The sequence below is a fragment of the Scatophagus argus genome, chromosome 21 (assembly GCF_020382885.2).
Source record: "Scatophagus argus isolate fScaArg1 chromosome 21, fScaArg1.pri, whole genome shotgun sequence".
Lineage (NCBI taxonomy): Eukaryota > Metazoa > Chordata > Actinopteri > Scatophagidae > Scatophagus > Scatophagus argus.
The window spans coordinates 10,183,530-10,195,610 of NC_058513.1; the positions used below are offsets into that span (position 1 = coordinate 10,183,530).

Here is a 12,081-nt window from a genome sequence, read left to right on the forward strand (position 1 = left end):
CATGCATGTTTTCTTTCTCTGCAACAGATGCATCAGCAACATTACTGGAAGAACCAGAGTATAAAATTTAAGGTTTGGTTCAACAGCTTCAGGTAGTAGAAAAATGCTTTTCTGCTCCCATTAAAGTCATGAATTACATAGGCTTAGCACATTTCTAAATTTCACATTTTTTCCTAAAAACTTATTGCATCTAAATGTTTATATGCAGGTTTAAATGTTTACACAGCATACAGCCTGTATGTGTGTATATTGCCACTGGAAAACACAACCACAATGCAAATATTTTTATTGCACAACCCAAGTGAAGTTTTGACATTAGAAACAGTGTAGAGTCATGAAGATTATGATATAACAGGTAATTAGAGGCAGTTATGTCATGTTTTCTGTGGCTCTGGAGGTGCTTGCCAAAGACTAAAAAAATAACCCTGATGATGCCATTTGAGTTTAAGTTCTGCTTTAAAAACTTTTACCTGTCTTTCCTGAATTCCCAAACCAAGTGCAAGACAAAATCAGTGGACAACCCCTTTAAGTGATTAGGGAAGCTGCAAGATAAAACTCTGCCCCCTGTTGTATGAATTAAAACATTGCAAGTTAAAATGTTCTCACTGATTGTGGCCATTTGAGACGTCAAATGAAATGGAAGTAATTATTAATCGATAGTCTGTGACTGTGTTCACTGTTTTTGAGTTTCAGGCCCTCAAGGACCTATAGACACATATGGAGAATTTGGAGCATGAAGACAACATATGATCCTTTTCGACCCATAACACACATAATCGATGTAAGAAAATAACATGTAACAGTGTAACAAAACATAGTTTGTTTTTAAGTGCATTCAAAATCCATAAAGTACATTGCTGTGATGCTGGAGGACATATGATTAGTTTATGTGGGTATTATATATTTATACCTCTACAACAACAACTTTTGTCATTGTAAATTACAGATTATAGTTCAGCATTTCATAGCTGACAGGGATATGAAGCATGCAAACACATGGAGTACCAGACATAGATACGCATGAGTAATCACTCCTTCATTAGGACAACCCCCCACACAACCACCACCCCTATGGTGGTAACCAGCTGTCAGCTCATTAAAGAGGAAAAGGTTGGGGACAATTTGATGACACTTTACTGTTAATTTAAGGTCAGATACATGATCAGATACGCCTCGTCTGGTAAGGAGAGGAGGAAAAGGAAGGGAGGGAGGAAAGTGAGGAGGATGCTGATCGGAAATTACAGAAGTAGGAAATGATCCAGTGCGATGATCGTGTTCATGATATCATCCTCATTGTACTATAAACCTATGTGTAGAGGCTTTTACTGAACAAGACGTGAAAAACCTGTTATGATATATGACCACAGACATTAATACAAAAAGGTTTTTGAGGGACAGATGCAAGTGAAGTTCAAATAATATAGATGCATGTATTTATATGTACTTCTTTACAGTATCTGTAATGACTGACTCAAAAGGAATTTAATATTTGATAAATCCCATATGGTATTTAGCATTTGGTCATACAACTCAATAAATGCATATTATAAATATAGTTAAGTTGCATTGATAGCCAAATAAATAGGTTAAAGCCACGTTATGAGGCAAGAAACTGCTTTAGAAATGTATGTGCCACTAAAGCCACTAAGGTGATTCGTCATGCTCAGTCTGCGTGATGACAGCCGATCCAGTGACGTGGTCATGTCGTGCGAAAGTGGGCGGGGACAGAGAGAGAGAGAGAGAGAGAGGGAGAGCACAGATGTGACTCAGTCCTCTGTGTATAAGAGTAATAATAAAACAGATCCAACACACTGCATCGGTGTGTCTGATGTCTCTAGCCGCACTCTCTCCGTCATAAGACAAACTGCTTCCTGCGGCTGTCAGCAGCTCTCTGATGCGGCCAGGCAGCATCCTCTCTCCGGAGTCCAGTCGTGAATGAGGAGGGCCGGTGGCCGACTGGGAGGGGTCCTTTGATTTAAAGGCTGCCTCCTCCTGGATGGAGTCCGGCTGTGTGCAGGCAGCGATGGCCACGGGAGATGTCTCGAAAAAAGCGTCGGCTCGGAACGTGGCGGTGGAGCGAAAAAACCTCATCACCGTCTGCAGGTCAGTTTATTGTCATGGAAAGACTCTCTCTCTCTCTCTCTCTCTCCATATATGTGTGTGTGTGTGTGTGTGTGTGTGCTCTAAGTGGGCTAATTGTTGTACTTATTCTATAAGAGGCCATGTGTTTACATGTGTCTATGTTCTAGAGACAACCTGCTCCTGCGTGGTGCCTTCAATCTAACCAGGGAAATTAATACACATCACACACATTTTGACATGCACGCTTACGTCATCCTCATAATAAGTCCTTTCTATGAACTCTGTGCCGACAGTGGACCGAGGCCTATCGAGCCTGTTTGTGTATTAACGACGTTTCATTAGGTCTACAAACTTTCTTCTTTTTTTTAAAATATACAAAATCCGCCGGTCCACAGACAGACTGGCCTCTCAGCGTGAGTTTAGCGGTGTCATTTTGTCAGTGCCATTTATTGTCTCCCTGCTGATGGCCTGGTTGCTATGACGACAACCTTCCTGGGGCAAGGACTAACTGGCACCCCCAGGGACTCGGGGCAAGGAAGGCAGCAGGCTTTAAGCCCTGTACATTAAGTCCTGATTAGATGGGTTTTTTGGATAGAGTTTGAATGCTCTTTGCCAGAGCTGTATACAGATATAAGATATAAACACTGTACATACATTTGCTCTCAGCCCTCATCAGGGATGCTCAACAGCTCTAAAAACCAATAATACCTGCTTACCACCAAGCAGCAGACAGATATAGTTAGTGAACATAGGCTAGAGTAACATTTAGCAGCTAAAGCTAGATATTTTCCTTATTATTGATAAAAAAATATCAGAGCTAAAATGCACATTTGTCAGGTGGCTGGAAACATCAGATTTAGGCTTTAGTGCCACAATTAAATCTTTTTGTACTGAGATAAACCCCTTCCTTTCCCTTCAGTTACACTCTCAGCATACACTACCCACCTGAAAGAAATCCTGCCATAATGCTCTCATTCATTCAAAAAGCATGGCAAATGATCCTGTCTTTATGTTTGCCCTGTCTCTGAATATGCTGCTCTTCCTGCCAAGATAAAAATCATTCTTTGTTAAAGTCAAGCTAGCATCTTAAGTCACAAAACAGCCATATATTATGTGCTTATCATACTGTTTATAGAACTCTGGTTAATCAAACACTGCACACAAACATTCAGACACTGATGCAGGTGAACAAGATTGCACCTCTGCTGAGCCACTGACAAGCCTATCTGGGTCATGTCACATCCCCGCTGTCTGTAATACAGTGAAAACACAGGGGATTGTGCTTGTTTTGAAGATAGTCAGCCAATTATTGTCCAGTCAGAGCAGCTGAATGAGACATTGTTGCCTCTGGAACAAAGGGGAGTGAAATCACTCGCCTCAGTGGCCTGTGTTAGGCTACGAATTGTCTTATAGTCACACACACACTGTTCAAACTTAATATTAAGTCTTCAGATATGTTTTACTAGAAGCAGTTTGGCCACTAAAACCCAAAGGCTGAGTCAGCAAAACTTGATCAATATCCATCAGAGATAAGCTCTCTTTTTACAGCAAAGGCCATGTCTACCATGGTTTGCTTGGCCCCTTTCACCCTGCTGCATATCTCCGTGTCACTGAACAAATAGCATTTGGCAGGTGTTCTTGCAGCAAATAGAACAAATGAATTATTTAGTTTCAAGGAAAAAATATTTAGGAGTGGTCATTTCAGGAAAAAGTTAATGTTACCTGAAATACACTCACCAAAGCATGTGGGTTTACAGGGTCTTTGAGTGCATATATTATGAAAGAAGGTCACCCCCACTTGACATTAAACCTGCAGTTATGTAGGTACATTGTTACACTAGAATCCGGAATAGTAGTTTTTAAATATTTAGCCATATTAGTCGTCAAGCAGTGATGGTCTGCTAGTCATCCAGTTTGTTCCAGAATTAAATATTTAAACAGTAGGCTTATGCATTGCCATGAACTCAAAGGATGAAGCTTCTTCTAGTGCAGCAAAGGTTCACATGTAAGGGTTTAAATGAAACATCTGAACAGCTATTGAATTGATTGTCCTGAAACTGAATGTTCCCCTCAGCATGAATTGCAATCACTTTGGTGAACTTGTGACTTTTTATGTAGCGCCATCATCGGAATTGTTGTCCAGTTCATCAACAACCAGCTGCAGAGCATGTCATTTCCATCAGCCTCATGTGCAGGCTATTTTATGTCTAGAACTAATTACCAAATGCTAGCACGCTAACATAATTAACTAAGATAGTTTATTGCTAACCATCAACACAGCATTGTCATTAAGAAGTTAGCATTTCCTTGTATTCATAAGAACTTTATGACTGAATTTTGCTTTTTTGTGCTTTTGCTTTTGTGCTAATGAAACTAGCTGGATGCATCATACAACCTCAATAGAAAGCAAATTTCACGTATTACATAACTGAGCATATTCTACAGTGGTTTACTCTTTGTGGATACCAGGATGACAATTTAGAGACTAGGTCCCAATTTATTAGACAACATTTAATTACTTTACACCACACTTACAAATATCTTCATATAACCACAATTAACGTGGCACATACAAATACAACCAAAATCACACTGCATGCTGTATAAGAATAAGCTAATTATGAATGAGACCACAACAGTTTGTATCTCGTGCTTCCCCGTTTTGTGTGTCTTCGTCCTGATTGTAAATATGCTTAAAACTATTCATGCTGTTGGCTGAATTCTTTATTATATTTATTCATGTTCTCAGATTGTACTTCATGTGTCACATTCTTACAGATAGTCAATGTATTACATCAGACTGCAGTCATTCAAGCTGTCCAGTAAGAAGTAAAGTGAGTTGTTGGAGCTTGCTGAAAGCTCTGCGTAAATGTCCTCCTCGCAGTTAATGGATGACATCAGGTTTCAGTGTAGAAATAAGAGTTAACTGGGAAATGATAGTACAGTGTGTCCGTGGGAAGAATTCAACAAACATATAGGATGAATGTAGTGTGTGTTTAACAACTAGTGTTATGATGCTTTTTGGTTAATCCATTTTATTATCATTGACTTTGTTTTACTGAATTGAGTGTGTTGGATGAACACTCCAACACACATGGACTTGGATGTGATTTCTTCTTATCGAGCAGAGAGTTTAAATATAGTTTGATCTATGATGTGTTCCTCCTACAGTAAACTGAAACAAAGAAAGCAGTGATCCATTAATCTGCTCCCTGACTAATCTATTCCCTTGGTGACTTTATTGCTGGCAATCAAACTTTTTGTTTAAAACTTTTTTCTCTCTCTCTTCTGCACATAGGTTTTCAGTAAAGACGCTTTTAGAGAAATACACTGCCGAGCCCATAGATGATTCATCTGAGGAGTTCATCAATTTCGCAGCCATCCTTGAACACATCCTCAGCCACCGTTTCAAAGGTGATGAACATGAACAAGGATTTTTTTTGGAATAGACTGCATGTTAAAGCAACATAAACACTGAACATTATATAGAATCTGACATCAAAGCTAAAAGGCATGTTGAAAATGCCCAAATGCTGTATTCATCATAGATTTTTAGAGGACAATGCAGGTTTTCAAACCAATGTATACTGACTTAAATCTGTAGCACTTTCTCCTTGTTTTCTGTGAAGCCTTCACTCCATCCATCACACATTATAAACGACATGTTGACAGTTCATTTCAACACATCGACATAGAAAATGCCTCCACTGATTTTGACATTACATTCTTTTTAGGATCTGGCAGCTGGTTTGATGGTCAGAGGAGTTACTGGGACTATATCCGTCTGGCCTGTGCCAAAGTTCCCAACAGCTGCATCAGCAGCATCGAGAGCATGGAAAACATCAGCACCTCACGAGCTAAGGCATGTCCTTCAAACAATTACAGCAATAGTCGTGATAGAAACCTGAGGGAAAACGTCTATTTTAGTATGGAGGAACAGAAAACACCTGTCATTCAATTATTTGAATGTCAGGTGTTTTCTATTTTGACTTTTATCCTGTGTTTTTCTAGTTTGTGGTTATTGGTTTCTTGACACGTGGACAGGATTTTCATTCAAAGCCTTCCTTTGATTGGTCTATTGAATTGATTGCCCTGATTAGAAACACCTTTTCTTGTTAGCATGAATGTGAAGCACTTATCCTGAAAAAGGCAGTTTATTGTAGTAAAGAAAAATCTAATAAATCAACCAAAATGTAATTAAGGGAAAGGTTTCAGCGATGACTACTCATGCTCAAAGCCCTTTATAGCTTTGCTAACTTTGCAGCAAAGCTTTTCTGAATGGTAGCAATAAATCTAAAGCTGTCTGAGCAAACTGCACTTGCTAAACATGTAAGCATCCAGCTGCACATGAGCATACTTCATCAGTCTGTACATGAAGTGAATTTCTTAACTTCCGGTGACTCTGTTAGGGGCGAGCCTGGATGAGAGTTGCGCTGATGGAGAAAAGGCTGTCTGAATACATCGCCACAGCTCTGAGGGACAGCAGAACAACCAGGTTAGAAGCCCCACACACCTAAATATACAGTACAGTATCACCCCATCCCTATTATAAACATGTTCCAATCTGGTTGTTTCTGTGTATCAGGAGGTTCTATGCAGAAGGAGCCATCCTGTTAAGAGAAGAAGCCACGGTCCTAACAGGGATGCTTATAGGCCTTGGCGCCATAGATTTTAGGTGAGGAGGACCCTTATACTGTGACATTATATGCATCAAATTGATCATTTTAGATGGATATGTATAGTTTTTGTCTTATTTCTATGTGGTTTCTCTTTCATAGTTTTTGTCTGAAAGGGGAGGCATTGGATGGGAAATCTTCTGCTGTGATAGACTACACACCGTACTTAAAGTTCACACAAAGGTATGTTCATTGACACTGTAAACCTCGATACAGTCAGTTAAATCTCCTCATACCTTAAATACTTCTGTAGTAACCTACTGCAGAAATGACTCTTTGAGAATAATTCTTCATTCACATTCGCATTTCTTTTGGGATCTTGCATTCATGGCTTTTTCGTAGCATTTTAACCTGTCGTGAGCGTCACTCATAATAAGTTGGCCGCTTCTGTTGCAGCTATGACTACCTGAGCGACGATGACGATCGACAGAGTGTTGACAGCAGTACAAGTGATGACAGCTTCCCCGAACACCCGTACATCCCTCTGGTCACTGACGAGGAGAGCTGGAGCACAAAATGTCGCAAGATGGAGCAGAGGTTCAAGATCGTCAATGCTCAGAAGGTGTGTGGCCACCTTTTTTGGTGTGAACATAAACAGGATACACAGGACGCTTGAAGACGTAGTTCAGTATTTTGGGAAAAAAATTTCTGGCCAAGAGTCAGATCTTTTTAATCTAACCTTAATCTAACCACCTGCTTTGTAGGTGTAGAGTATTTTCTATTTAAGATGATGTATCAACAGAGACAAGACCAAAGTGAGTCAACATATCAAACAATGTCAACTTGCGTCAAAAAGTTTTATTTCCTCATATTTTTTTATGTATGGCGTATCCTGAACCACATGATCACAAAATAATTGCTTTAATATACTGAGCATCCCAGATGGATGATATGTGATATAAGTATCCGAGGGTTGATGTTTCTTTTCATTCAGTGTGGATGTGCGTTGTCAGGGTTACCTGGAGGAGCTTGTGCGTCTGCGTGAGTCCCAGCTGAAGAATGCTGAAACAGAGAACAAGAGGCTAAAGGCGCGACTGGAGGAGCTGCACAGCTACGGTCTGCAGGAGAAGAAGGAACTGGAGTCCATAGTCCTGGAGCTTCAGGAACAACTGTGAGTGATAGAGAAAGAGGGTAGTGTTCAGGTCTGGAAACTGCAATCTCCAGTTTTGTGGGTCACCAAACCACTGAATGTAGTAAGGCTTACTACATTCTGTGGTTACTAAGACAACTACTAAGTAAGCATTTTGTTGTTAACAGAGGCCTGGATTTGATTTCTGTTTAGTAATGTACCTTATCTTCATGTTTGTCAAGGACAAGCTTGATTCCATGTGACTCCAACCACCTGTCCAAAAACCTGTCAATCCCTTTGGTCAACCAGTGGCCAACACTCCAGCCATACAACAACCAAGATGACGACGTCAAGCTGTTCCGCAGGTTTGACTCGGTGTCTGTCTCCTGGCATAAAAGATTTTCAGTCAGTTCCGGTGTCATAACCCAGGGTCCAAAGCAGCACATACGAGTGTATACGTACATATTTAATATATGATAATCAACTTTGATTTAAATTTACTATATGCCAAATTTTATTGTTTTTATTCTCAGCTACAACAAATTAAAAAACAGAACTTTCAATCAATTCAGACCTGTCTGGAAGCTACTGTATGGTTCACCTAACTTATGTTGACTTACAGGAGGAGTTTTCCCAGCACAGAGCTGCTGTCAGTGGAGATCAGCCTGGATTCAGACTCCCAGAGGATGGAGGGGAAACAGAATGGAGGAGCCTGGTGCACAGGTAACATTTGTAACAGTCACACCAGTGCACCACATTGTGTTCTTGTATGATAATAAGTAAGTAAACACACCCACACCCTTGAATTGACCTTGGATGGTATGTTTGTCCTGCCCCTCCAGAAAAGGACTACACCCCCTCCATGATGGGCCTGTGTGGGTCCTTGGCCTCTCTCCCAAGCTGCAAGTCCCTGGCTAGCCTCAAGTCCAGCGAGTGCCTGGTCAATATCAGCACAGAGAATAGTCCTGCCCTCTCTCCCAGCTAGGGGGAGCCAAAGAAACACTGCCAACCACTTAACAGACACTGAAACAATTCAACATGAATACGAAAAGACTACTTTTGGTAGGTGGACCAATGCTGTCTTGTGTGGCCCTTACGTGAGTCCCTTTACCTTTAAGCTCTGAGCCCAGCACACTCACAGCTTACACCTTTTAAGTGAAAGAGTAGCCTCCGTGTCTCAGACTGCCCAACAAAAATGCAGGAATAGCTGCTGTACTGCCTGACGGCCTCCTTTAGTTTCATTGTCTTTAAATGTATTGACATGATTAAGTCTCCTGAAATGCAAACAACAGGTTCAAGTTTGACCTCTCTTACATCCACAATGCTTAATTTTATGCACTTGAAGTCATGGATCTGTATGTCAAAACTCGTTGTAGGGCTGTTATGTATGTACTTGTCCATTTGTCTGTGTCTTATCAGTCTGTCAGTGTATCTTACTCTGCTTATTGCATAATACTGTCAGTGCAGGATGGATGACCTGTTTTAACTTTTTGGGAAAAAGAAACAACGTTTTTGACATATTATATTACACTATTATAAGAGAGATAAAAAAAGAGAGGCTTATAATGTGCTGAGTAAAAGCGGTCAGACTGTTTTATGATGAAGATTATTTAAAAATTTACAGGTGCATCTTCATGATGCTAGGACAAACAACAGTTTAGACCTTATTAAATCAAACAGTAGGTTAGACACAGATTTTAGATTTTAACATGCAAGATCTGTCAGGCTAAAGAGGTTTGCAGAGCCATTACAATGTGAACATAAAAAAACAGACCGAATATCTATTGCATACAAATGCAAAATGCATTGTGACTATGCAGAATGAATGTTTTCATTGTCTTTTTCTACAAACCTGGCTTGATAGAGTAGTTCAAGAGGGAGAGAAATAGTGAATGTGCAACGTGCGTATGCGTGTCATTTGATTGTTTACTGTCATTTTCTCCCCTATGATCTCCTCTTTTTATATTCATTTCATGGCATACTTACCTCTATTGTTTACCATCATGTAATCTGCAATCTCATGCAATGTTGTTGAAAGGGATATGTTGTGTTATTTAAAATTGCAATAAAAATGCCTCTTCTTTTTTTTTTTTTGTTTTGAAACATTAAATGCTGGTATGCAATGAATGTGTATTTCTTTATTTTTTTGCAGGAGAGATGGCAGTGTCAGTCAGTAGGCCAAATGCTCTTGTCCAGACTATAATATAATATAGGGGATTGCCATGAAATGTTCTAATGGCATTCATGTTCCCCAGAATACTAACTGATTTGAAAATCCCCTGACTTGTCCAATAAAGCCAGTGAAATTTTCAGTTTCAATATTTTGCTATAACTTCATGCCCACATATCCAAAAGACTAATGGCATTTTCATCAGCATCATGTCCTCACTGCTGGTTTGTTAGTTTCTGTGCTAACTTGCTAAATTTAGATCATAGTAAAAATTACTTCATAAAAATCTGCATGTTAGCATTGTTACTGTGCACATGTATGCATTTAGTTCAAGGCAGGACTGTGCAGGGGTGCTAGCAAGACTGTAGTAGGCTCTCAGTCATGTTAGCTAGGGCTAGCAGCTTGCTGTCTACCACATTTAGTCCAGAATGAAATGTCTGAACAGCTAGATAGATTTCCATTAAATTTCAGGATGAGACAGCCATGGTCTCCAGGACATGAATCCTAATGACTTTGATGGTTCTCTGACTTTTTCTTTACTTGAAATGTAATCTACAACATCTACAGAATGTATTGCCATGAAAGTCTTCAGCCTACACAGGTTCAGGGTTCTCAGACAATGTATCCTACTAACTTTGATCGCGGGACTTTTTCTATTGTGCTATCATCAGGTTGACTTTTTCAATATGCCCAGTACTTTGGTTTATGTTTCAATAGCAGCATAGCATTTTCATTGGCCCCAGCTGCACTTTGTGTTTAGTTTTAGTAGCAAACATTAGTCAATACTTACACACGAAACTAAGGTAGAAAACAGGGTAAAGATTATATAGCCTACCTGAAAAACATCAGCATGTAACACCGTCATTATGAGCATGTTGGCATGATAGTGGTAGCATTTAGCTAAAAGTGTTCCTATTCTTGTAAGTGCAGCCTCACAAAGATGTTTGGCTGTATTCTTGTTCCCATATGTTGTTCTTAAATAGCCTCCACATTTATATTTAACCATTCACTTTTTATACAAGACCTGGTCGTTGCCATTTGGCCACTCAGAAACTCCCGATCAGGTTCAAAGATGACAGACTGGGAACTGACACTATAGTCGTTTCCTTTACTGTAGGTCCAAGAAGCCCAACACGTGCTCTTTCCCTCTGTGCCTAGGTCTCTTTTTGTTTTCACGTCTTCCCTGGCTTAACTTTGTGAAGCATGACATCGTCTCTCTTCAAATGGGTTTGAAATAGCTTACGTGAGGTCATAGGTTAGGATCATCCATTCATTAACACAGACAAATACACAGAGCTAAACAAACAGCATCTGAGGTCATTTGGTAAACGTTGGAAATGCATTATGCAGGAGACACATTCCAGATTGACATACTGTCCAATTAACTGCTTGGCTGTAAAATGAATGGTTACCACAGGGTTGTGAAAAGTTGGGTTTAGTTTTCTGGCTTTGTCTTTGGCTGTTTTGTGAGAGTGACATCAATTGTTGGGTGGAGCTGCACCAGACAGATGAGAAGGGTGCTGGACATATGGTTCAGCACTTCACCCCTATTTGATAAAACACATTCACTCCCATTCTGGTGTGCCAGACACATGAGTGTGTTATCTAAGCATGGACTGAGGTCCTGCGTAGATTGTGCAGAAGTGCAGATTTAGGGCCAGTTAGATTTCGTTGCACAGACACTGGGAGCCTCAGCACTGGTCTAGAATCTGCCCCTAAAAGTGTATGCCATGTTATCTCTATCCCCTACTGTTGTCCCACCATTGGCACTCCCTTTTTCGCAGAGTCAGGACATTTATCGCCCACAATGCACACTTTCTCATACATGCATACACCACCCAAAACCACCTCACAGTCCACCCAGATGGTGCACACACACCCAGCTGGGGTGACTTAATAGGGTGATGAAATAATTAGCCTACAAATGAAAGAATGATAATAATGATGAATGTACATTGTTATGAACGTTATTGTCTATTGGAGCCCCTTCATGAGATCACATATCGGCTACAGCTAACCATTCTGCAAATCACACTACAGTGTTTGAGGAAATTTAACATATTTTCATTACTGTTATGAAGTTG

General features: G+C 40.1%; 1 protein-coding gene across 1 annotated transcript; it reads left to right on the top strand.

Moving 5' to 3' along the window:
- Positions 1-1,756: 1,756 nt before the first annotated feature.
- Positions 1,757-9,937, top strand: rundc3ab (RUN domain containing 3Ab). The gene is made up of 11 exons (XM_046378094.1): positions 1,757-2,103; positions 5,381-5,496; positions 5,817-5,944; positions 6,492-6,577; positions 6,668-6,757; positions 6,861-6,941; positions 7,155-7,320; positions 7,712-7,869; positions 8,070-8,192; positions 8,450-8,550; positions 8,670-9,937. The coding sequence occupies exons 1-11, from the start codon at positions 1,997-1,999 to the stop codon at positions 8,810-8,812; spliced, it is 1,299 nt and encodes a 432-aa protein (XP_046234050.1). The 5' UTR covers positions 1,757-1,996; the 3' UTR covers positions 8,813-9,937.
- The last annotated feature ends 2,144 nt before the right edge of the window (positions 9,938-12,081 follow it).